This window comes from Piliocolobus tephrosceles, chromosome 2 (genome assembly GCF_002776525.5).
Source record: "Piliocolobus tephrosceles isolate RC106 chromosome 2, ASM277652v3, whole genome shotgun sequence".
Lineage (NCBI taxonomy): Eukaryota > Metazoa > Chordata > Mammalia > Primates > Cercopithecidae > Piliocolobus > Piliocolobus tephrosceles.
This window is the reverse complement of record NC_045435.1, coordinates 191,360,179-191,387,117: the sequence shown is the minus strand read 5'-3', so window position 1 is coordinate 191,387,117 and position 26,939 is coordinate 191,360,179. Positions and strand designations below refer to the sequence as shown.

Genomic DNA, 26,939 nt, shown 5'->3' with positions numbered 1-26,939 from the left:
CCCATGATAGAAAGAGTCAGGAGCCAGGGTGCCTGGAAGCCTGGGTTCTGGCTCTAGCTGTGCCGCCAAAAGCACTGGGCAACCCTGGGCAAGTCATCACCCATTCATAAGGTGAGCAGGGTGGCCCCATCAGTGATCCTCAAACCCCCAACCGCTGGGAGACTTGGGGACCCAACTCCTCAGGGATTCTGACAACTGCTGGGAGACTCAGGGACCCACCCCTCAGGGATTCTGACTCGGTAAATCCTATTCCTCTAACCTGCTGAAACACCCGTCTGTGGTGCCCACCTGCCCCCTGCCCCTGCAGGCAGCTTGGCCCCATGCCACATAGCGTCTGACTCAAGTGTCCACCTCTTTCCCCCATCCCAACAAACAAGGCGGCTCTGGCTCTGAGGCTGAATTAATCAGTAATTCATTATAGCATGGAGTTTGGAGCTGCCAAATAAGAGACTCTTGTAATTGACAGACAGACACACACACACACACACACACCCTCCCCGTCCCTCCCCATTTGAGGTTAAAGCAACCTTATTGCAACAAGAATCTCTTAGTAACACCTTAAGGCTACTGGGCGCCAGGACTCTTCAGCACTGTTGACTGCTGATCAGCACGGGCATGCGTTGCCCTCCCATTCTGTTAACAGTGATTCCTCCAGGCCTAAGGGAAGGCAGGCGGGCTGGAGAGTGGGTTCTAGCCTCTCCTCTGCCTACCTGGCTGTAGTCTGTCATACAGTTCCCGGGAACGAGGTCCTGCCCGGGAGGCTCCTCCCCTGCCTGTTGGCTGCTACCCCAAACCTGACAGAACCAGCCCCCTGGGCCCAGAGGTCAGCAGTGTTGACTAAGCAACCACTGCCATGCGCTCTGCTGGAGGGAGGGGGAGGCGTTGGATTTGTTTAATCCTCAGGAAAGGAAAGCAGGCAGGAATCTCTCTGGTGTTATCTTTCCAAAACTACTGTAAACTCTCAAACTCTCGCTTGTACTCCTGCCCCTATTTGCCACACCCCATTCTCAGCACAGCAGCCCAAGAAACCTCTATTTAACTCTAGTCAAGCTATGCGACTTACGTGTTTAAAGCCAACTTTCCATGCCCACTGGGGCTGGCCTCTCCCTCCAGGGCTGGAGGCCCCTAGCTCACCGGGCCACCCTCCTGTTTGCTCAGTGCGCCGTCGCCAGCACTGACTCCGAGAGCTCCTCGCCTACGCTCGAGTTCCTGCCTCAGAGTCCTGGGTCCTCCTCTGCACTCATCCTGGATGCTGAGTCCTCTGGCTCCCTCACTAAAGTGGCTCCCGTTCAACACACAGGTTGCTCTCTGTAAAATCACTCATAGCAGCTACCTTAATCCAAAACTACCTTGTTTATTTACTTTATCTTCCTCTACCAGATCATAAGTTCAGTGACACCAGGAATCCTGTCACCTGGTTCACCACCAAATCCTCAGTGCCTAGAACGAGCCTGACGCAGAGGAGGCAGTCAGAGGAGGCAGTCTGAGTCCCTGGGGAGTGGACGGGAGCTGAGTGAGTTCCCGCAGGGCAGTCTGGGGGTGGAAAGTTGGCCTGTGGCCACAAAAGAAGTTTCCATGGAAAGTTCCTTGCAGAGAACAGCAGAATGGAGCCCAGACTGGCTTTTTATAGTTTCATGGAAGGCACAGGCACGTGCTGGCTCAGACTTTTTAACGAGGAAACCCCTCCTGCCATCAAAGTACTGACAGGCTGGCTGAGCACGCACATCTCTACCTCCTCCCTCCAAGACCCAGGACCACAGTCTGAGGTCACCGTCACTGGGAGACTTCCCATCCAGTCATCTATAATTAAAGTCCTTTCCACCCCTTAGCTCAATGCCTGTGGCAGAAAATGCTTTAGTATGATCTCCAAACAGACAGCTGCTTTCCATTTTGTTTTGCTTGAAGTCAGCAATATCTAAAAGTACTAAAGTCAAAATAGTTAAAAGTGCATAAAAACTGAGTCCCTTGCACAATGCACTGTTGTCTGCTGCGTGCGTGTTTCTGAAACATGCAGCTGTTTCCACTGCAGGGCTCCCAGGACTGACTCTTCACGGTTGCTGTCTGCCATCTTCATGTTTTGTGCCAGGCCTTAATCTGTAAATAATAAGTTCTCAAACTTCACACACCATTCTCTTGCCTTTTAGTTTGGGAACAGAAATGGCTGTGGGAGGCGGATGCTCAGTCTCCTCAGCCTTGAAAGTCAGGTAATTAGTTGCCCCAGGTGACTGAGCACAGGGGGCTTGACTCCCAGGGACCAAACTCATAAGATACTGTCACAAAATCAAAATGCTCACATAGCAACCTGGAATCTTGGAGACATTTTTCTATTGCTAGAAGCACTTGGGCCTTTTCTCAAGGGCCCTCTCCACTGTCAAGGTATAACACATGGAAAGCACTCCTACTCCAGAAAAGAAGAAAACAGTGTGTGCATCCTTGCCTCACTGCTGGGCTTGCTGTGTTCCATTCTGACATGACTGTCTTGCAGAGGTCATGGCTGGGGCTTTCCTGAGGCAGCAGCAGGGGCTCCCCTCCAAGGGGCAGGCATTCCCAGTGCTAACATTCTCAACGGAGGCAGGGCATCCGCAGCAAACAGGGTCACAGGAGGCAGGAAAGAGAACTCGGGTGTTTCTGGATATGAAGCCTACATGGGCCCTTGGCACTCCCAAGTGGGAGGGGAAGGTCCTGCCCCTGAGGAGGGCAAGCTGGGTTTAGGCAGGGTTTAGGCTCCAATGCAGACAGCCCACACTGAAGAGCTTCAGACCAGCCAGTTTCTGTGTCAGGTTCCCAAATCCTACAACTGGCAGCCTACCTAAACATGTTCTACTTGGCTGATTTGTTTGGCCAGCCTGATGTTTTAAAAAACAGTGTAACTAGGCAGCTAAGCTATGCTTGAACTCAATACAAACAGTTTGTACTTACTACGTTAAAACTATCCATGTCATCTTTGTTAATTGCCTGGACACTATGGCCATTTGAGTTTTGAGATTCCTGACCATATATATATATATATGCACTATAATCAAAGAACTATATTTTTATACATATATATATGTATTTATATAATATATAAATATATATGTTTGGCCATTCCTCTTCCGAACGGTTCGTAGAGTCTTGCTTGAAAGTTCCAGCCCAGCTCAGCTATATGTGGGAGCTTCCTTCAGGTCCTGCAAAAGGGAAACCTGACAAGTTTTCAAGCCCTCATTCAAAAAGACACCTAAGACTCCTCAGAGAAGTAACCATTCTGAAACAAAAGTCAGAAATAATTACATAGGAACTCAAGTGATAGAGTAGACAATGTTCTCACCACCACTGGATCATACATGCAGACAGGACACTCACATAGCTTGTTTCACAGGGGCCTTCAATAAAAGCCAAGGGTCTAACATTAGGCACACCCACTGCAGACACCTTGACTGTCCTGAGAGACATTCCAGTCACCAGATGAGGCTTGCGTGATGACCAGTTCTCCTCCGATAACACACCGCAAACACTCTGCAGTGACTACCTTTCAGGGCTCTGTCCTGCTCACCTGATGCCCCTCCTCTCTGACCTCCCCCTCCCCCACAGGATTTGGCCTCTGCAGCTGCAGAGACTGTGCGTTGGTCATGGAGGACTGAGCCAGGAAGAGACATCAGACCTAAGGTGAACACATTGTTCTGTCCCCTGGCACCGTGAGAGAATGCGAACCATGCTGTGGCACAGGGCCATGCCATGGGGTTGCTGGAGGATGGCAGCTATACTCACTGGGCCCTGAAGCCACAAAGAGAGGGAGAAAGCCAATCCACAGCGGGTGGGGGGGTAAGAGGCTCATGCAGAAGGCAGCAGGGGCAGAGGTGGAGGGAGGGAGAAAAGCAACAGCAGCAGCCGCCGCCGCCCTCCTGCCCCCCAGCTCTGGAAGCCTTGCTGTACCTTTACAGTCTCTGTGTAATTTAAGTCAGCTGAAAGTTTCTGCTACTTGCCACCAAATCAATAGCAGCTAAAACACACTGAAGGCAGAACATTATTATCTGTAAATTTTTATTTTTGTGGGTACATCATAGTTGCACATATTTATGGGGTACATGAGCTATTTTGATACAGGCATACAATCGCCTCAGGGAAAACCGGATATCCACCCCCTCAAGCATTTATCCTTTGTGTTACAAACAATCCAATTATACTCTTTTAGTTATCTTTATATGTATAATTAAATTAGCACTGACTGTAGGCAGTCTGTTATGCTAACAAATACTAGTTCTTATTCATTCTTTTTAACTTTTTTGTACCCATTAACCATTTCATCTTCTCACAGACCCTCACTACCCGTCCCAGCCCCCGGTAACCATCATTCTACTATATCGTCATGAGTTTAACTGTTTTAATTTTTAGCTCCTACAAATAAGTGAGAACATGCAAAGTTGTCTTTCTGTGCCTGGCTTATTTCACTTAACATAATGACCTCCAGTTCCATCCATATTGTTGCAAATGACAGATCGCATTCTTTTTTGCTGGCTGAATAGTACTCCATTGTGTAAAGGTACCACATTTTCTTTATCCATATATCTGTTGATGGACAGTTAGGCTGCTTCCAAATCTTAGCTATTGTCAAAAGTGCTGGAACTAACATGGGCGTGCAGATATCTCTTCGATATACTGATTTCCTTCCTTTTGGGTATATACCTAGCAGTGGTACTGCTGGATCCTATAGTAGCTCTATTTTTCGTTTTTGGAGGAGCCTCCAAACTATTCTCTGTAGTGGTTGTACTAATTTAAATTCCCACCAACAGCGTATGAGGTGTATTAATTTTCAGTTTGGACCTCTATTCTGAGAATGCCTCATTTATAATGACCTTATAATGACAAAAGGAACATGTGCTTCCCCCATTCCACTCCTCTTCTGTCCTTCCCCAAGACATAGTGTTACCCGAGCTGTCAAAACTGCCATAATTACAACTGCCAGGTCAAGCGGGCATTCTATCGCTAGAACAGGGCTTGCCTACCAAGTTAAAGGCAGGCCACTAAACGACGGAGTCTCGGACTCTGTTCTTGGTCTGTTCTCAGCACCATGACGGGCACTCATAGCTTTAAATAAGATTCGCATGCCGCCAACTCCCAAAGGTTGACCTCCAACCCAACCTTCTCCCCTGAACTCAGACAACTGCGCATCCAACATCTCCACCTGAATGTTTACTAGGCATCTCAAACGTAACCTGCCCAAAACTGAGCCTGTGCTATTGTCCCGCAGACCTGTTCCTCTAAATCTTCCTCATTCTTGACTCCTCTTTCCTGCACACTCCACAGCCCGGTGCCTGGCAAATCCTATCAGTGCCACCTTCACAATATATCTAGGATCCTCCACTACCAGCCTAGTCTAAGCCTTCATCCCTTCTTCCCTGGATTATTGCAATAGGCTCCCAACTAGACGCTCCGCCTCCACTGTAGTTCCTCCAGATTCCGCTCAACACAGCCTGCAGGATTGTGCAGAAACATAAATCCGATCATGTCACACCTCACCAAACTCCTGCCAGAGTAAAAGCCAAAATCTAGAGTTCGCCTACAAGGCCCTCCATGTTCTGGGTCTCCAGCTGGCTGGCTGGGAAAAAAAAACCGCGGAGTTCGTCGCTGCGCGCAGCACCAAACCCTTCCCTAGAAGGGCGCAGCCTGGAGGCGGCCGCGCGCAGGACGCACGCCCAAGGCGCCTGGGCCGCTCGGGACCGATCCGAGCGCTCACACCCGCAGGGTATCTATCAGGCGCGCTCCAGCACCGAAGCAGAGCGCGAGAACGCCCGAGACCGCGGCGCAGCCAATCCCAGAGCCGCGCTCCCCAACAGCCGGCCGGAGGGCGGGGAGCGAGGGGGCGCGGCCAGGGCCGCGCTTCCCATTGGTTGAGGCGGCACCGCCTAAGGCCCCCCCTAGTCCTCGTGCGGGTGGGCAGCCTGGGCTTCTGCCCTGGCCAGTTCCGTGCGCACCACCACTCTGGCATCCCCAAACTGCCCCCGAGGCTCCTCCTCCTTCCCGGCCCTGTGGCCTGCCTGCTGTCCAGCAATCTTCCCCAGGGCGCTGTGGCGCGGAGGGAGCACTCCCCGAACCCCGGGAACAGAGCCTTGCGGAGGGCGCGGGAGGACGCGGGAGGAGGAAGAGGAGGAGGGACGCGGACAAGATCCTGAGATTCGGTAGGGAAGGGGACAGAGCCCAGAGCCCGGGGCTAGAAGGCAGGACACCTGGCTTCAGTCTGGGCTCGTCCTTTGACTACGACGTGACCTTGAGGACGGTTCCTTCCCTTCGTGAGGCCTGGGTCCCCTTCAGTAAGATGCGCCGGCAGGAAACGATGAGTCGTTTCACCGGGGAGCTGCAGGGCCGCGTATTTGACCCAGGGCCTCCTCCTGCCTGGCACATTATTCCGAATAATAAATGCCAGATCATACTGCTGGAGACGCCGACAGAGAAGCCGAGAGGAGGGCGACTGAGGACACCCTGAGGTCTGGGCGAGATCGGTCCGTCCTACTCTTACCCCGCTGCGGCCGCAGGGCTCGCCCCTTCCCCACCCGTATCCCGGCTTCCGGGCTAAAGGAACACGTGAGGCCGAACCAAACCGAGTAGAGGGCGCCAGGGCATCCCGCCCGAGCTGCGGAGACGCGGGCCCCTCCTCTTACCCAAAACCAAATGGGCAGGGGGCTCCGCTGCAGAGGGCTCGCCGAGGCGCTCGCCTTCACCCGGCGCCGCGCAGGTGCCCGCGCTCCTGCGGGGAGAGCCGAGTGGGGTCACTGCCGCAGGCTCTTTCTGGAAGCCCCTCCACCAGCACTGCTGTGGCCTGCGGCCTCCGCCACCCGGACGCGCCTACACACTAAGCGCGCGCTGGGGCTACGCTGGGCGGGGCCCACGGCGGCGTGGCTGTGGGGGGGCCGCCGAGCCGCCGCCTCCGCCCTGGGCGCAGGGCGTGGCCCTCCTCCCGCCCAAGGTGCTAGGCGCCCGGTGCGGCCGTCTCGCCCCTAAGCCGGGCGCCAGATCCCCCGCAGCCTTCTCGCTCCCGACAGCCGGGCCGGGGCAGGGGTCAGGGAGGTGGAGCCAGGTGCGGAAAGGGTTTCAGCCTCGGGGGCTGAGACCGGGAGGTGAAGGCGCCGCTCCCCGAAGTGAGGAAAACGCCGGTGAGGAAGAAGCTCTTTCCAGGTCCTGTGCGTGTTGATGTCTTTAGAGCTCATTAGGGTTGGTTGGTTTTTAAATTTCTTTTGATCAGGTGAAATTTATTTAAAGGCCGGGGGCAGTGGCTCACGCCTGTAATCCCAGCACTTTGGGAGGCCAAGGCAGGTGGATCACTTGAGGTCAGGAGTTCGAGACCAGCCTGGCCAACATGGTGAAACCCCCATCTCTAGTAAAAATACAAAAATTAGCTGGGCATGGAGGCGCACACCCGTAATCCCAGCTACTCGGGAGGCTTAGCCAGGAGAATCGCTTGAACCCAGGAGGCGGAGGGTCCAGTGAGCCAAGATTGCGCCATTGCACTCTAGCCTCGGCGACAGAGCGAGACTCCGTCTCACCACAAAAAAAAAAAAAAAAAAAAAAAATCTGCTCCTCAAGATCTTTAAAAATAATTAAAATAATTTAAGAATAGCAGTTTCCCAGAGTTTTAATAATAGAACAGCGGAGGGCGATCGCCACAGATAAGGGTTTCCTCCCAACCCCGCCCCACCGCGCTATCGCCCTGTGCCAGCATCAGGTTCCAGGATAAGAAACAGGCTGAGGAGAGAAGATACCAGGACACATTAGTGGCGGAGCTATGTGAAAGGAAAATAAATCTTGGGGCCCCAAAATCACTAAGCTAAAGGGGAAAGCCAAGCTGGGAACTGCTTAGGGCCAACCTGCTTCCCATTCTATTCAAAGTCACCCTCTGCTCACTGAGATAAATGCATATCTGATTGCCCCCTTTGGAAAGGTTAATCAGAAACTCAAAAGATGGCTACCATTTCTCTTATCTACCTATGACCTGGGGGCCCCCTCCCCACTTCTAGTTGTCCCACCTTTCCAGACTGAACCAATGTTCATCTTACATATGTTGACTGATGTCTTATGTCTTCCTAAAATGTATAAAACCAAGCTGTGCCCTGACCACCTTGGGCACATGTCAGGACCTCCAGAGGCGGTCTCGCTTGTGTGCGTTCTTAACTTTGGGAAAATAAACTTCCTAAATTGACCTGGCTCAGATTTTGGGGGTTCACAACTATGTTTAGGTAAAGTACAGAGAAGGAATGAATAGAATAAAGAGAATGAATGAAACTCACAAATACAGGAAGATGAAAACAGGAGGAGGGAAGTACTGGCCTGACGAAGATTTAAAGAAAACTGTAGACCGGATGCATTGGCTCACACCTATAATCCCAGCACTGTGGGAGGCTGAGGCGGGTGGATCACTTGAGGCCAGGAGTTCAAGACCAGCCTGGCCAATGTGGTGAAACCCTACAAGTCGTGGTGGCACATGCCTGTAATCCCAGCTACATGGGAGGCTGAGGCAGAAGAATTTCTTGAGCCTGGGAGGCAGAAGTTGCAGTGAACTGAGATGGTGCCACTGCACTCCAGCCTGGGCAATAGTGGGAGACTGTCTCAAAAAACAAACAAAACTGTTGACTCTGTACGTCCATTCTGTGAGCTTCTGGAGGGCTAAGGCTCTCTTCTTTATCCCCAGCTCCTGGCACATACAGCCTTGAAGACTGGGAGAATCATGAAAGGAGGGTGCACTTGGTTTTCTGTACCCGTTTCACAGACTCAAGCTTGGATTTGCTCCAGTGACGGTGTTTCAGAACATTAGGCATATAGCACCACAAGGTTAAAAATAAATCGCTATACTGAAATTACACCTTGAGGATTATGCTTTGCTAGAAAAGCTGTTAAATGAAGAATTAATCTTTCCCCCAAGAAAAAAACAACAGATCCTGACTCTGAGAATTAAACTGAATTGTAGTCCTATTTGCACAAGACACAAAAGGACATTTGACCTTTCTAAGGTTGTATTACACCTCCAGTGTCTGACCTTACATCTTCCCAGCCCAACTTTGCTGTGACAACCAGCTGTGAACAGGTGTAACCTGAGAGCACCTTGCCTCAGCTGCACCTGGTATTCCCCTGCGTCTCTGGGACTGCAACCTGGGACCCTTGCAGGAATCCGCTGCCCACTCTGACACATGAGTAAACCTGGAAGTGCAAAGGAACACCTCAAGGGACAAACTTTGACCAAAGGGCAGGCAGGAACTGCTGGAAAAATACTCTGCTCTTCCAGTCTTGCAGTGGGCAATTCTGGGATATGTTCTATGCAGCTCCTAAAATGATAGCATTCGTTTTGCCCATAGTAGTGACCAACTTGATCAACTCACGAATACACCCTTGGATGCCATTCTTTTTCCCTCCTTCCCTATTTAACTCTTCCCAGCCCTCCCCTCCAATTCCTTGGGATTTGATTATGTAGCTTTAAATGACTCCAAACACTTTCACTTTGTTGTGAGAGTGACATTGTTTTACTGTGATTAGAACATGGAGTGAACTCTCCCTGCTCAAGGGAATGATATATCACTCCTTATCAGACCCCACATGTGAGATACTGACACCAACCACTGGACTCCAAAACACATAGAAAGCCAAGATTTTGACAGACACTTGGAGAGCTTAGGATGTGGCCAGGCCACTCTCTGGAGGCCTTGAAGCTATTTTTGAAGCCTTGTCTCACAACACTGGCACCACTCTCTAGCATCAAGGGACCTCATGTATCTTCATGAAGCTCCATTGTATTAGTCAAGCTGTCCCTCCCGAGAACCTCTCCTAGAAAGTTGTGCCTCAAACTCTGATTGGACTTTGCATCCACAAAAGCCTGCTTTCCATCTTAAGTGGGCAGTTGAACTTTTTTTTTTTTTTTTTTTTTTTTTTGAGATGGAGTCTCACTCTTGTCGCCCAGGCTGGAGTGCAATGACGTGATCTCAGCTCACTGCAACCTCCACCTCCCGGGTTCAAGCGATTCTCCTGCCCCAGCCTCCCAAGTAGCTGGGACAGGTGCCCACCACCACGCCCAGCTAATTTTTGTATTTTTAGTAGAGATGGGGTTTCACCATGTTGGCCAGGCTGATCTCGAACTCCTGACCTCAGATGATCCACCCGCCTCGGCCTCCCAAAGTACTGGGATTACAGGCATGAGCCACCATGCTCAGCCTCAATTGAGCTTTAATAACTGGATTCTAAATGAAATTGGAGCTCACTTGTTATGTGATTAATATACCTTGTCTGTTGAGTGTATCCCTTGTGAGATTTGTTCTCATTATTCTCCCCCGTTTTAAGAATTCTGAAAAAGAAAGACCTCTTTGTGTGGCAATAAACTGTGTGATTCATGAAATCATACTTTGATCTTCTCTTATTTTAACCATACAAAACTGATTCATTCCCCAAATAAACTACCTGTACACAAGTCTTTGCTCAGGCTCTGCTATTTGGGGGAACCCAGATTAAGCCAATGGTTAACTCAAAAGAGACATCTCAGCTTATCTTTCCCAACCCTGCTAAGGAAGAATTTATTTGTTTGGTTTGCACTTTTTCTCCTTTATTTCCCAAAGGCCCTGCCCCTTAGGGCATCAGTAGTAAACTCTGACACAGATAGTAGCAAGAGACTCTCAGGAGAAAGGGCCAGCTGAGGAGTTGGGACTGGGTTAAGGGATCAGACAAAGCCATTCATTCTCAGCCCCACCTTCACCCTTTCCCCTCCTTCTACCATTCTGGTTGTTGACTTTGGAACTGGAGAAACATTCAGCTGTGAGGTTGAACACACACAGTCTGTGGAAATCAGGTCGCTCCCAACACGGCAGGCACCAAGATTCTGTCTCCCTCCCCCTACTATAAAACCAACTCCTCTCTGTTCAGGTACAAGGCCTCAGACCAGGGTCTTCAGCACTTAGCACACTCCCCGCAAACCAGGGGTGTACTGTTGCAAACTAGCAAGCTAGTTTTGGGAGGGAAACAGTCCTTAGCCCCTGCCTTCAAGGAGGTGTGAAAAGTAAAGTAGAGGTTCCTCTTCAAAGACTTTCCTCCCTGTCTAATTAGGAATAAATAGGAACTTCTCTTAGAAGCAAAATGTATTCAAAGACCTGTGCTGACATTCTTAAATATCTTCTTGCTGTAATGAAGAAATCATATGTTCTTAGCTCCCACAATTTAGCCTAAGTATTTGCCCTGGCGTGCTTATATTGGTCCAAGCAAGCATTAGGTCGTAGCCTCTTCCTCTTCCTTATTTGAAGGTGTTTTTGCCTTTCTCGGTATTTCATTACTTCCTCCTTCCTTCGTTCTCCTCTGCCTTTGCCTCTTTTGAAAAGTTCTAAGTTACTAGCCAGTTGGGACAAATACAGAATGTGAGGTCCCGTTCCAGCGAGGACACAGCAGTAGGGCGGACACGTTAGGTTATAAATGACCTTGTCTCCTTTGCTCGGTGTACGCTCGTGGCAGAACTGCTGGCGAGTGCGCCCTTTCTGCAGAAAGTATAAAAATGGCCTTGCTTGCAGTGGCTCACGCTGTACTCCCAGCACTTTGGGAGGCCGAGGCGGGCAGATCACGAGGTCAGGAGATCGAGACCATCCTGGCTAACACGGCGAAACCCCGTCTCTACTAAAAATACAAAAAAAATTAGCCGGGCGTGGTGGCGGTCGCCTATAGTCCTAGCTACTGGGGAGGCTGAGGCAGGAGAATGTTGTGAACCCAGGAGGCAGAGCTTGCAAAGCAGAGATCGTGCTACTGCACTCCAGCCTGGGAGACAGAGCAAGACTCCGTCTCAAAAAAAAAAAACAAAAACAAAAACAAAAAAACGCCTTGCTGAGGAAATTAAATTTATGTTCAAGTGCTATTTCTTTATAGTACCCCCCACATCACTAAGCTAAAGGAGAAAGTCAAGCTGGGACCGACTTAGGGCAACCCAGCCTCCCATCCTATTCAGTCATCCCCCTGCTCACTGAGATAAATGCATATCTGATTGCCTCCTTTGGAGAAGCTAATCAGAAACTCAAAAGAATATAACCATTTGTCTCTCATCTACTTGCGACCTGGAACCCACCTCCCTGTCCCACTTTTGCTTCAAGTTGTCCCACCTTTCTGGGCCAAATCAACGTTCGTTTTACATATGTTGATTGATGTCACATGTCTCCCTAAAACGTATGAAATCAAGCTGTGCTCTGACCACCCTGGCACACGTCGTCAGGACCTCCTGAGCCTGTGTCACAGCCGCGCATCTTCAACCTTGGCAAAATAAACCTTCTAAATTCACTGAGAGCTGTCTCAGATTTGGGAGGTTCACATTTTGGTAACCATGGAGGGATTCTGAGTGGAGATGCCCCTGACCTTTGACAGATCTATTGGTGCATGGTAGCAACATGTGCTAACCTTACGGCTCAAACCAATAGGATAATTTGCTGAGGTCTGGGAGCACGCACTCCAGAGAATCCTTCATCTCCCCAAATTTGGTCAAGGTCTAGAGTTTATTCTTCTGTACAACTCCCCCCCACCCCGACCTTTTTTTTGGAGTTTTATTTGCTTCCAACAAGGCAGGCAAGATTTCCTCTTTCCAGGATGATAGAAGGCCAACAACTCCTTTAGGGAGCTTGAGCTCACTCCCAGCAGGGAAGATGAATTCGACTTTTTTCCTGCTTCTAGGATGGCAAAAAGCAGTCTTCAGCCTGAGACCCATCCCTAGGCAAGTAGCTGAACTGGGGTTTTGTCTTGGTTCAAGTGTAGCAACCAGCTGGTCTGAATTTCTCCTCACCATGAGAGTGCTCAGTGATCATATTGTTGGGGTTTTGTTGTCGTTGTTTGTTCTGGTCTTTCTCCCATCAGATTTGACCAACTCTAACAGACTTGGTCCAATCTGAGTGAGAATTCCAAATTATGGGTAACAAAACCTCTCTAATCTGGCTGAAATTTCTCTCAGCTAAAGAAAACAAAAAACAAAACAACAACAACAACAAAAAACATGCACCTGGTTTCTGTGTTTGCTCCCTGACTTAAAAAAACAAATCTTTCTTTCATTTACTTTTCTTCCCCCCATACCTCCTTCTGCCTTCGCCATCTGCAGTACCAAAAAAATCTAGAGAAGGTTTCTAATGACTTGAACCCCTTTAAAGAATTCAGAACAAAGGGGCCACTCACCCCTTTGGGAGTGTTCTGTTTTCTTTGTGAAGTTTCAAGAGTCATGGGCAGATTCTTCTTAGGTTTTAAGCTCTATTTTCCTGTATTGCATGACCTGACCTCTTTGGCTCTGGGGGAACCAGAGATGACTTTGCACTGTGAGAGGATTTGACCTTGGAGCATTTCACAGCAGACGAGAACTACAAATTACGGGTGGCTGAGCACAGTTTACAGGAAGTGGTCTTGGCTGGTTTCTTTTCTTTTCTCTCCTAGGAAATTGTTGTTTAAGGATCCTAATTGTAGTTTGGAGATACATTCTAAAGGGTCTTCTCTACTGCTTTTTCTCCCAAAATTAATATCAGTTCGGTTTGTCTGTGCGCATTTGTGTGAGGAACTGAACTGTTGTTTTCCTAGGCAAATGAGAAACTAAGTTTTCTCAGCTCCAAAGAGAAAGGACATTTACTCTTCCCAGCGAAAGGCACCCCTGGGTGACCAGGGTCCTCATGGGAGTGTCTGGGGAGTTGAGCCCCTGCAACATACAGTGGCCCTGCAGGGAAATCCCCAACAAAAATTAATTTTAAAAATAGGTAATCCAAGAAACGCATATAAGGGCTGATCACCTGGCATTTTTGAGCCCTCTCAGAGGTCACAGACTTCTGGAGGGAGAAACTGAGATGCATAAGAGGCTGGAAACAACTCAGTGATGACACACTGTGGAGTCCTGCCCACAAGCAGCTCACATCGATCCACCACACAAAAACCCTAGGCCACAGCTCACTTCTTCTTTTTAGGAAAAAAAAGAAGTGGGAAACGCATCATCAGAATGAGGAGAAAACAAGGAGAATGACCCCCTTTAGAGCACCTTATTGGTTTTATGGCACCTCTATTTGCCAGAGTAAAATGGAAGTAATACAGTCTTTGTGCGAATGTACATTAAGGAAAAAGAGCCCTAAAGTCAACCTGAGAATTCTAGAGTTCTTAGTCCCTTTTTCTCTATTTTCCTTTCTGCCTGCTTTAAATCCGCTGTTATTTTTCTACTGAGATAAAACCACTGTTTGGATCTAACAGCTTTTTGGGTTTTTCTTGCAAATTGGCAAATTTGTATTTATCTCATGGCTAAAGTACTGGAGTAAAAGTTATAGAATCTGTGTGTGTGTGTGTGTATGTACATGTACGTGTGTATATATTTGAAGGCCTTTATAATAGATGTCTCTTAATTTTACATTCAATTGTTAATTAAATTCATTTTAATTTCCCTCTAGCTCACCAGACTTTCACTTTCTACTTTATGATGTAAATTTTGCTGTTTGACTTTTACCTGAGTTGTTTCCTTTAATATGCAAATTTAAGGCTATTTAGCTGACAACTACCTAGGGTAAGGTAGAAAAAAAAAAGCAAGGGGAAAAAAGGAGGTCTTTATGAACCTATGAGATATATTTCAGGTGGGCAGAGTGGCTTATGCCTGTAATTCCAGCACTTTGGGAGGCTGAAGCAGGCAGATCGCCTGAGGTCAGGAGTTGGAGACCAGTCTGGCCAACATGGTGAAACCCTGTCTCTACTAAAAATACAGAAACTAGCCAGGTGTGGTGGCACATGCCTGTAATCCCAGCTACTGAGGAGGCTGAGGCAAGAGAATCGCTTGAACCTGCGAGATGCAGGTTATAGTGAGCTAAGATTGCTCCACTGAACTCCAGCCTGGGTGAAAGAGTGAGATTCTGTCTCAAAAAAGAGTACTTATATTGGCATGCCTAATAGGTGTATATATTTATGTGTTGTGTACACAATATTTCACTACAAAAAACATATAAAAGAGCTCTAATTAATTGGCTTAAAAATAAAAGCACTTAAATCAAATATATATTTTAAAAAAGACTAGTCAAATGCTTTTTCTTTTTCTTTTTCTTTTTTTTTTTATGAGATGGAGTCTCGATTTGTCACCCAGGCTGGAGTGCAGTGGCGCGATCTCGGCTCACTGCAAGCTCTACCTCCTGGGTTCATGCCATTCTCCTGCCTCAGCCTCCCTAGTAGCTGGGACTACAAGCGCCCACCAACACGCATGGCTAATTTTTTTATATGGTTAGTAGAGACAGGGTTTCACTGTGTTAGCCAGGATGGTCTCAATCTCCTGACCTCGTGATTCGCCCGCCTTGGCGTCCCAAAGTGCTGGGATTACAGGCGTGAGCCACCGTGCCCAGCCATCAAACGTTTTTTCAAGTTCATGTGACTTAAGTAAAATCTTTAATAAATAAGCTGGCTTTAAAATTATTGGTAAAATAATATTAGAAATGTCTTAAGAATTTACCAGCACACATTTTTGTTTGCATTTACTAATCAAGCAATTTCATAACTGTCCCAGCCAAATACTATAAGGTGTCAAAATTTGGCATAGGTGTTACAAAACTATAAACCTAGCCCAAAACGGAATGATCTTTGCTTGTGTAATCTTTAATAAATAAGACATTGATACTGGTTTAATAAAAATAGCTACATCTTAAGTTTAGTAAGATTACTATAACTTGGCCAGGCATGGTGGCTCATGCCTGTAATCCCAGCACTTTGGGAGGCTGAGACAGGCGGGTCACGAGGTCAGGAGATCGAGACCATCCTGGCTAACATGGTGAAACTCCGTCTCTACTAAAAATACAAAAACTTAGCTGGGTGTATTGGCAGGCACCTGTAGTCCCAGCTACTCAGGAGGCTGAGGCAGGAGAATGGCATGAACCCGGGAGACGGAGCTTGCAGTGAGCCGAGATGGTACCACTGCACTCCAGCCTGGGCAACAGAGCGAGACTCCGTCTCAAAAAAAAAAAAGATTACCAACCATAACTTCTACTCTTGTGGCTTTAGGCAGTCTAGTCCACAGGGAGTAAGGTTTTTTATAGTCTTTGTTTCAAAACTAAACTATAGACTAAGTTATTCCCAAAGTTAGTTTAGTCTATGCCCAGGAATGAACAAAGAGAATTTGGAGGTTTAAAGCAAGATGGAGTCAGTTAGGTCAAATCTTTTTCACTGTCTCTGTTACAATTTTGCAATGATGGTTCCATAACTTTAAATGATGACTATCACAGTTTTCATAAATAATCTAAAACAATTAAAATAAAATAATTAGGTGAATGTAATAGGATAAATACTTGTAGACAAACTCATCATAATTTAGAATCTAAAGTTATATTAAAGTAAGTAACAGATATTTCATTGTATGGGTATTTTTCAATAAAAATATATTTGTAGGAAAACATTCTTTAAGAAAAAGTGTAGCCAGGCGCAGTGGCTCAAGCCTGTAATCCCAGCACTTTGGGAGGCTGAGACGGGCAGATCACGAGGTCAGGAGATCGAGACCATCCTGGCTAACACGGTGAAACCCTGTCTCTACTAAAAATATAAAAAACTAGCCGGGCGAGATGGCGGGCACCTGTAGTCCCAGCTACTCCGGAGGCTGAGGCAGGAGAATGGCGTAAACCCGGGAGGCGGAGCTTGCAGTGAGCTGAGATCCGGCCACTGCACTCCAGCCCGGGTGACAGAGCAAGACTCCGTCTCAAAAAAAAAAAAAGAAAAAGAAAAAAAGAAAAAGTGTGTCATTTTTAAAAACATGAACAGTTTTTGTCTAATTCAAAGCTTATTTAAAGGTCATGTATAAAACAAGATAAAAGGAACCAGGAAATAAAAGAGATATAGAGAAAGTTATGGCTGGGAGCAGTGGCTCACACTTGTAATCCCAGCACTTTGGGAGGCTGAGGCAGGCGGATCGCTTGAGGTCATGAGTTTGAGACCAGCTGGGTCAACATGGTAAAATCCCATCTCTACTAAAAATACAAAAATTAGCCAGGCATGCTGGTGGGCACCTGTAATCACAGCTACTTGGAAAGCTGAGGCAGGAGAATTGCTTGAACCCAGGAGGCGGAGATTGCAGTGAGCTGAGATCTTGCCACTGCACTCTAGCCTGGGCAACAGCAAGACTTCGTCTCAAAAAAAAAGAAAAGACAGTTATAAAAATAAAGAGGTTTGTTTTGGAAAGAAAGCTTAAAGAGAAATAATTTCATATAAGAAAGAATCTTATATGCTAAATTTAGTCCTAGAGTAAAATGACTGGTTGTTTAAGAAAGAGGGATGGATGTTCAGGACAAACCAGAAAGTCCAAGCATGTCATGAACAGTCTGTGTAAGTCACAATAAGAGGATTTATTTTAAAAAAATCTTCGGCCGGGCACGGTGGCTCAAGCCTGTAATCCCAGCACTTTGGGAGGCCGAGACGGGCGGATCACGAGGTCAGGAGATCGAGACCATCCTGGCTAACACAGTGAAACCCCGTCTCTACTAAAAATACAAACAATTAGCCGGGCGAGGTGGCGGCGCCTGTAGTCCCAGCTACTTGGGAGGCTGAGGCAGGAGAATGGCGTGAACCCGGGAGGTGGAGCTTGCAGTGAGCTGAGATCCGGCCACTGCACTCCAGCCTGGGTGACAGAGCAAGACTCCATCTCAAAAAAAAAAAAAAAAAAATCTTCTATGTGATCAAGTTGTCATATTATTATTAAGTTTTGGTTTGCTTAGGGAAAAAACTGAGATTAAAATTTTTTTAAGTTAAGGTTATTACACCCATGTATATCTCTGTATGAGCTTTTAAAGTACTCGTGACATTTAGTTACTGGGCTTTAACTCCTGAGTGTAAAAATGATACCAAGTCCTGCTAAATTTTAAACACTGACAGCAATTAAAGTCCCATCTTTAGTCTCGGTAGAAGATGCCAGTCAAAATAAACTGCATTTCTGAAACATGGGGCCAAAAGTTCAAGTTATTCAACTTCTCTAGGCCCAGGGAGTATCTCAGGAAAGGTGGGCATGTGAGACTGTGAGGGCCAATGATGAGAGATAAAATAAGTTCAGTTTCTCTATAAATTAATCATTAATGTCAAAGGCACACTGATGCAACACCACATATGAGCTCATATCAAATTTAAAAGGTTTTTATGAAGCATTAACCAACTCCTAAGTAAAGGTCATAAATGTTATGAAAGGCTTATGGAAGTTATAACTTATGGTCAAGATTAAAATTTTATGGATGGTTTATAAAATTTTAGAAAATAGATTTAATTGGCTTCCTGCTATGTTTTGTGTTTTTGTTTTTGTTTGTTTGTTTTTATTTTTTTTTAAGACAGAGTTTCGCTTTTGTTGCCCAGGCTAGGGTGCAATGGCACGATCTCCACTCACCTCAACCTCTGCCTCCCAGGTTCAAGTGATTCTCCTGCCTCAGCCCCCCGAGTAGCTGGGATTACAGGCATGCGCCACCTTGCCTGGCTAATTTTGTATTTTTAGTAGAGATGGGGTTTCAACATGTTGGTCAGGCTGATCTCAAACTCCCAACCTCAGGTGACCAACCTGCTTCGGCCTCCCAAAGTGCTGGGATTACAGCCATGAACCACCACCCCCAGCCAGCTTCCTGCTGTTTTTACTAGGGCTTATTGTTTGGAAAATTAACTCTCTTCTCTCAAAGAGAAGGTTTTTGCCTTTTTAAAAAATCCTTGAGTTATCACTTTGGTCAAATGAATGACTTATTTTACAATAACCTGTGATGTCAAGTGTTTTAAACCTTTGATATTTGTAACCTTTACAAAATCAAATTATAAATTATGTCTTTTTATGATCAAATTAATCCTTTAAGATATTAGGTTTCCTAAAGTCCAAAATGACATAATTTGGCTTATTTGGTATAAAAATTGTACAGGAAACTTTGTCAAATATGAAATGGAGTTTGGCTTTCTTTGGGCTGTATTTTTATAAATATGTTATTGGTACATGTTCCAAAATCAGGAGAAACTCCTATAATTTTGATATGACTTAGTGTACATTATCAGTAATAATTATAATTGTTATGTTAAATTATTGTTGCCACAGAGATAGTAAGTTTCTTTGTCAGTTTTGTCTTTGACTGTGGCTGCCCTAAATCCTTTTGTCATCCACAAACAATTGTCTTGTTTTGATCCTCCTTAGAAAGTGGTTTTATAATCAACTATAGAACTCTAACAGGTGTTCCTAGATACAGATTTCTGATAACTTTGGAGACTGGAACATTACAATAGAGAAAAAAACTTTCAGGACTCTCATGGAGAACTGAAATGTTCATGAATATTAAAACAAAAGTTAACTGCATGAGCTGAACTAATAAAAGACTAAAGTAATCTTTTTAACTTTTTGCTTAAAATATTGCTGATCCTTTGTTTTGTTTCTCAGAAAAAAGACATCTTTTAAGCTATTTACAGCTTTTAACAATTGAGTAAAGTATACTCCTATGAACAAAATTTAGAGCATATTTGTTTCTGTCTACATGCTTTCTCCAAAATTTGGGAACTATGTGTGAGTATTCTTAACTTATGCCAATACAGTTATTTGCATAAGTACAATAAGAATCTGTTTTCATCTGTAACAGGACACAATTGGAGAAACTGGTTATTTTACTAAGGTTTTGACTGGAATGGTGTGCTTTCCTTTAAGGATTCAAACTTGACTTACGCAGCCAATAAAAGCCCATTGGATACACTGCTCTGATACCTTTGTCTACACAGCCACTGTACAGGGTTCCTGATGTCTGGTAAGTAAAGAATGTCACTTTCTGACAGGCCCAGGAACCCCAAGTTTATCTTGGAACCTCAAGAGGAAAGGATCACTCGACTTATAGGTACTTGATGGCACAAATCCATAGCTGGGCTCGGCTTTAAAAAAAATGTCTTATCTGAGATTCCTTCTATGGAACAAAGTTCCATCAAAGCCAATTTAAAAGCCTATGTTAAAAAATAATTATTCTTGCTGCACTGTATACAAATAATTAGGCCAAGTATAATAAAGCAAACCAGCCCTACCATGATTTTTCTTTCATATAAAAATGGGAAACTGGAGAGAGAAACATTATGATTCAAAACTATAGTATAGCAGTTGTTAGATTCTAGTCTTCCTAATGTTTCTTGATTTTTATTATTTTTTACAGTTTGAACTGAATTCTAATTTTTCTTGGCTCCAAGTCTTCAAAGCAATTTTTGTCACTTTGTTTTAATTTTTTTTCTTCTTTTTTCCCCCATTTTTCCTAATTTGGAGTCACTGAAAACTGAGCTGTGTTTTCATAAAGCCCCAAAAATTGAAGCTAGACAACTTCAGAAGAAAATAACAGCAACCTTATTTACATACATTTGCCACTTTCATACCTGCCTACTGATGTATAAAACTTCAGAGTAATGTGGCTTATAACAATTTTCCAGGATTGTTTTTTCATTTGTTGTTGTTTTTCTACCTTCTTCCCCCTACTTTCTCTTTATACAAGAGACTTCACCACCTTCTACATATGTGCTTTCCTAATAACTTGGGACCTACCTATCTAGGAATAAACCATCCTAGCCATGAGACACCAGATGAAACCTGGGATGAGAGACTCATTTTCTCCTAAAATGCTTTCTCCAAAAGATTTTTAAAAAGAAAAGGAGGGAAATGTGAAAGGAACATAAATCTTGGGGCCCCCAAAATCACTAAGCTAAGGGAAAAGTCAAGCTGAGAACTGCTTAGGGCCAACCTGCCTCCCGTTCTATTCAAAGTCATCCCTCTGCTCACTGAGAAAAATGCATATCAAATTGCCTCCTTTGGAAAGGCTAATCAGAAACTCAAAAGAGTGCAACTGTTTGTCTCTCATCTACCTGTGACCTGGAAGCTCCCTCCCTGTCCTGCTTTTAATCCCAGTTGTCCCACTTTTCTAGGCCAAACCAGTGTTCATTTTACATATGTTGATTGATGTCTCATGTCTCCCTAAAATGTATAAAATCAAGCTGTGCTCTGACCACCTTGGGCACATGTCGTCAGGACCTCCTGAGGCTGTGTTACAGGTGCACATCCTCAACCTTTGCAAAATAAACTTTCTAAATTAACCTGTCTGAGATTTTGGGGGTTCATGGAGGGAAATGAGGCATGTATATAAGCTAAATGAATCATTAGAAGTCCTGTAAGTCTTCTAAAAGAGGGACAAATAAGTGTCATTGGAGTTCTAATAAGAGTTCAGGATAGGCTTTGTAGAAGAGGTAGTATCCTGAAAGATTCTCAGTCAGAATGATATACCCGAAAAGAGGCCCTTGACCTGAGAGACCATGGTGTTCTCTCCTGTCTGTTCACCTCCTAGCTCACACTCCCCTCCAATACCAGCTGAATTTAATCATTCCTAGACCTTCCCTTGCTGGATCTGGCCCTGCCCAGGTTTTGAATGCCCCTGGTCTTCTCTGCCCTCAGTATTAAGTGCTCAGTGTTAAGTGTTAAATCCTGCCCTTAGGCCGCCACCTCCAAGTCCTCACAGGTTAAATCCTGCCCTTAGGCCGCCACCTCCAAGTCCTCACAGAGCCAGTGTGCAACCTGCTTTGCTGAGTTCTGGGGGATAGAGAATGAAAACACTATCTACTGCCCTAAACCCACAATCTTCTGTTTGTTTTGATGCAATTGAATTTTATTAAAGTTTTGTGGGTTTATTTATTTATTTATTTTTTGCTAGAAATCACACCCTTAATCTGCAGAATTTTAGAGGTATTGAGTAGCTTTTTCTACAATTGACAGCAAAGGAAAGAAGCCCAGTATATTATTCTGTGCTGCTTCTAAAACAAAGCTGTGGTGCTCAGAATCTAGTGTGTTGAAAAGAGCCTTTGACAACTGATCTTCACGTGACTGTAATACTGAATTCTGTGGATTAATGAGAACTGGAGGAGCTGCCTTTTCCTTGCAGTGAATGAGCAAGTAAAACAAGTGCTTGACCTCAAGGGGAAAAGATGGGGAGCGTGAGGCATCCCCACCCACTTTCTTTCTCTTAACTCTTACGTATTCATTAAGATGAGTGTTTGTTTAAGCACAAGCATTTTGTGCATAGGAATGGGTTGTGTGTAAATTTAAGCAATGTTCTTTTGAGGTAATTGGGATCTTGGAAGAGGGAACAATATAAGGATATTTGATTTAAAAAAAAAAAAAAAACACCTGTGCCCATCCTACCCTAAGCTACAGCAACCCATACAATTTATTCATTCATTCAGTTTGCACTGATTGAGTCCTTATGATGTCCCAGTGATTGTGCTATATTCTTAGAATGGAATCGTAAATCATAAAGCAGACTCCCTGTTTGCAATAATACTACAATTTAGCAATAAATGGTTGATTTCTATGTACCAGCCACTGTGCCAAGTGCCCTCTATGCATCATTTCACTTACTTTTGCAGCAATTCTAAAAGTAGCCTGAGATTATTCCCATTTGCAACTGAAAACATTGACAGTTAGCAGGTTCAAATAACTTGCCCACAACAATACAACCAGGAAGTGGCAAAGACAGATCCAACCCAAGTCTGTCCTACTCCAAATGCTTTGCTTTAAGCACACCACCAATTGTCCTGAGGTTCTTTCTTTGAAGAAAGGGATTTTTAAAATCCCAGTTTCTATGGCTATTTGGAGTACAGATTTTTTTTTTTCTTTTTCTAGAGTTACAGGAACTCAGCATGTAGTACAGAATTTTTTATAATTAGCTGGGCATCATTCATGTGGATAATCCAACAGAAACGAATTGCTTTGTTACACGAATTTCATTCAATGAGTACAATACAGATGACAATTTCTGATGTCTTCAATGAGGAAAAGTTATAGGTTCTAATTGATTATATTGATATGTTTTGGCTATGTCCCCACCCAAATCTTATCTTGAATTGTAGCTCCCATAATTCACATGCGTTGTGGGAGGGACCTGGTGGGAGAAAATTGAATCATGGGGGTAATTTCCCCCATACTTTTCTCATGGTATTGAATAAGTCTCACAAGATCTGATGGTTTTACAAGGGGAAACTCCTTTTGCTTGGCTTTCATCCTCTCTCTTGTCTGCCACCATGTTAGATGTGCCTTTTGCATTCCACCATGATTGTGAGGCCTCCCCAGTCATGTGGAACTGTGAGTCCATTAAGCCTCTTTTGCTTTATAAATTACTCAGTCTTGGGTATGTCTTTATCAGCAGCAAGAAAACGGACTAATACAGTAAATTGGTACCAGTAGAGTGGGGCACTGTTGTTAGGGTACCTGAAAATGTGGAAGCGACTTTGGAACTGGGTAACAGGCAGAAGTTGGGACAGTTTAGAGGGCTCAGAAGAGACAGGAAAATGTGAGAAAGTTTGGAACTTCCTAGAGACTTGTTAAATGGCTTTGACCAAAATTCTGATAATGATATGGACAATGAAATCCAGGTTGCGGTGTTCTCAGATAGAGATGAGGAACTTGGGAACTGGAATAAAGCTGGCTCTTACTATATTTAGCAAAGAGACTGGCAGCATTTTGCCCCTGCCCTAGAGATTTGTGGAACTTTGAACTTGAGAGAGATGGTTTAGGATATCTGGTGGAAGAAATTTCTAAGCAGCAAAGCATTCAAGATGTGACTTGGGTGCTGTTAAAAGCGTTCAGTTTTAAAAGGGAAATGGAACATAAAAGTTTGGATAATTTGCAGCCTGATGCAATAGAAAAGAAAAATGCATTTTCTGAGGAGAAATTCAAGCTGGCTGCAGAAATTTGCATAAGTAACGAGGAGCCAAATCACCAAGATGATAGGGAAAATGTCTCCAGGGCATGTCAAAGACCTTTGTGGCAGCCTCCTCCCATCATAGGCCTGTAGGCCTAGACAGAAAAAATGGTTTCGTGGGCTGGGCCCAGGGGCCCCCTGCTGTGTGACTTGGCACCCTACATCCCAACTGCTCTAGCCATGGCTAAAAGGGGCCAAGGTATAGCTCAGGGTGTTGCTTCAGAGGGTGCAAACCCTAAGCCTTGGCAGCTTCCATGTGGTGTTGTTGTGCCTGCAGGTGCACAGAAGTGAAGAATTGAGGATTGGGAACCTCCACCTAGATTGCAGAGAATGTATGGAAATAACTGGATGTCCAGGCAGAAGTTTATTGCAGGGGTGGGGCCCTCACAGAGAACCTCTGCTAGGGCAGTGAAGAAGGGAAATGTGGGGTTGAAGCCCCCACACAGAGTCCCCACTAGGGCACTGCCTAGTGCAGCTGTGAGAGGAGGGCAACCGTCCTCCAGCCCCCAGAATGGTAGGTCCACTGACAGCTTGCACCATGTGCCTGGAAAAATTGCAGACACTCAATGCCAGCCCATGAAAGCAGCCAGGAGGGAGGGTGTACCCTGCAATGCCACAGGGGCGGAGCTGCCCAAGACCATGGGAACCCACCTCTTGCATCAGCATGACCTGGATGTGAGACATGGGGTCAAAGGAGCTTTAAGATTTGGCTGCCCTGCGAGATTTTGGACTTTCATGGAACCTTTAGCCCCTTCATTTTGGCCCATTTCTGCCATTTGAAATGGGTATATTTATCCAATGCCTGTACCCCCATTGTATCTAGGAAGTAACTAACTTGCTTTTTGTTTTATAGGCTCATAGGCAGAAGAAACTTGCCTTGCCTTGGGTAAGACTTTGTGCTATGGACTTTTGAGTTAATGCCAAAATGAGTTAAGACTTTGGGGAACTGTTGGAAAGGCATGATTGGTTTTGAAATGTGAGGACATGAGATTTGGAAGGGGCCAGTAATGGAATAATATGTTTTGACTATGTCCCCACCCAAATCTCATCTTGAATTGTAGTTCCCATAATTCCCATGTGATGTGGGAGGGACCCAGTGGGAAATAATTGAATTGTGGAGGTGGTTCCCCCCATAGTTTTCACATGCTAGTGAATAAATCTCATGAGATCTAATGGTTTTATAAGGGGAAACCCCTTTCACTTGGCTTTCATTCTCTCTTTTGCCTGCCACCATATACGATGTGCCTTTTGCCTTCCACCATAATTGTGAGGCCTCTCCAGTCATGTGCAACTGTGAGTCCATTAAACCTCTTTTTCTTTATAAATTACTAATTCCTGGGTATGTCTTTATCAACAATAAGAAAATGGACTAATACACATATAAACTTTGAATGATGGCCAAGCATAGCAGCTCATGCCTGTAATCTCAACACTTTGAAAGGACAAGATGGGAGGATCACTTGAGCCCAGGAGTTCAAGACCAGCCTGGGCCAAACAGCGAGACCTTGTTTCTGCAAAAAATTTAAAAATTAGCCAGGCAACATTGTGGCAGGCCAGGTCTCCATAATGGCTGAACAGGTAGGCCTCCATAACAACTGTTTCCGCACTGACTGAGTGCTGAAGTTAAGTGTTAAAAGCTGATAGAGTCAGTGCCCTATACAAAGGCTTGAATGTAACAATAGCCCACCAAGAGTTTTGCCTAGGCCTTTCCTGGGCCTTGAAGCATGACAAAATAGTGAAGGAATTCTTAACAGGAACCATTTAAGATTAAACAAGTTTTATTGTGGATCTTAAGGACCTCCCCAGACCTTCATAAGCAAGCTTTACTGGGGACTAAAAGAACTCCCCAAAACTCTGTGATTTAGCAGGACACAAGATAAGGGTAATTGCCCCAGCACCTAGACCCATTTAGATGAAGTGAATTTACTAAGGCTCCAAAGGAAGGCCTTCAGGACTCAGATCTTAGTTAGATTAGAAGAAGTTAATCACTTAACGTCTTTAGATGAATGCACACGTACACATAGACATATAGCTTAGAAGGTATATAAGCTCTGGAAAACTTTGTAATTTTGAATTGTTGTGGCAATATTTTCCAGACCTTCTCCCTGGACCCAGTTACAACAATAAACTCCCTTCTTTCCCAGTTCATCTGCATCTCATTACTGGGCTGCAAGAATAAGCAGCCCGACCCTCAGTTTGGTCTGGGAACAAGGTGAGGTGTGCCTGCCTATAGTCCCAGCTACTCAGGAGACTGAGGCAGGAGGATCCCTTGAGCCCAGGCATTTGAGGCTGCAGTGAGGTATGATTGTACCACTACATGCCAGCCTGGACAACATAGCAAGACCCCATTTCTAAATAAACAAATAAACCATTTTGAAAGACAAAAGTATGTAATGAGATTCTCAACCCCTCAAACTGATTTGATTTTCTAAACTTCAAATTCTGTTTTTTTTCAAAGAATATCTAATGTATTACAATAAGCTGCTTTTCTCAAGCCTGTAATCCCAGCACTTTGGGAGGCCGAGACGGGTGGATCACGAGGTCAGGAGATCGAGACCATCCTGGCTAATACGGTGAAACCCCATCTCTACTAAAAAAATACAAAAAAACTAGCCGGGCGACGAGGCGGGCGCCTGTAGTCCCAGCTACTCGGGAGGCTGAGGCAGGAGAATGGCGGAAACCCGGGAGGTGGAGCTTGCAGGGAGCTGAGATCCGGCCACTGCACTCCAGCCTGGGCGGCAGAGCAAGACTCCGTCTCAAAAAAAAAAAAAACAAAACAAAACCACATGCTTATTTTGCCTAATTCTCTTTCCAGTTCTTTTCCCAATGAATACATATTATTTTTTATTTCTCCCTATTGCTACCAGGGACAGAGACTGCTATTTCAAAAAGAAAATCTAATTGCAAAGCTGCTGCCTCTCTGTTTTAGGTTAACAGCACCTCTTTCCAAAGGCCTATTCACTCCTCTCCAACCTCCTCACTTTCTACCAGTCCTTACCCATGGCTCGAATTTTCTTCTGCTGACAGCTCTCAGTGACAGCCCTCACGTTCAAGTTCAGCTGTCTCTCACCTTAGCCGGTGGGTGCTACAGGGTTCCCTCAGCACTATCAGCACGCAGGATCCTCTCCAGGTAAATGACCAGCCAGATCCTCTTAATTCTCAGTTGACAGGGTGTATAGACACCCCTGGAAACCTTTTCCAGGCTTTCTGTATATTCTTTCAATGCTTGTCTTTAGCTGAGAATGGAAATTCTCACACATGTGT

At 45.3% G+C, this 26,939-nt stretch overlaps 1 protein-coding gene and 1 pseudogene across 2 annotated transcripts in view; one reads left to right on the top strand and one right to left on the bottom strand.

The window, feature by feature from the left end:
* BDH1 (3-hydroxybutyrate dehydrogenase 1) overlaps positions 1-2,068 on the bottom strand; it is a 41,099-nt gene extending 39,031 nt beyond the window's left edge. Inside the window, exons 1-2 of the mRNA XM_026455654.2 lie at positions 1,979-2,068; positions 1,135-1,308 (exon numbers count right to left, since the gene is read on the bottom strand). Of these exons, the coding sequence (XP_026311439.2) occupies positions 1,135-1,308; positions 1,979-2,068 (264 nt within the window). The remainder of the gene's footprint in view (positions 1-1,134; positions 1,309-1,978) is intronic.
* Positions 2,069-6,369: 4,301 nt separating this feature from the next.
* Positions 6,370-7,233, top strand: LOC111544317 (annotated as a pseudogene). The gene has a single exon (XR_003309687.2). The product of XR_003309687.2 is annotated as a U1 small nuclear ribonucleoprotein C-like (transcript).
* Positions 7,234-26,939: the final 19,706 nt, after the last annotated feature.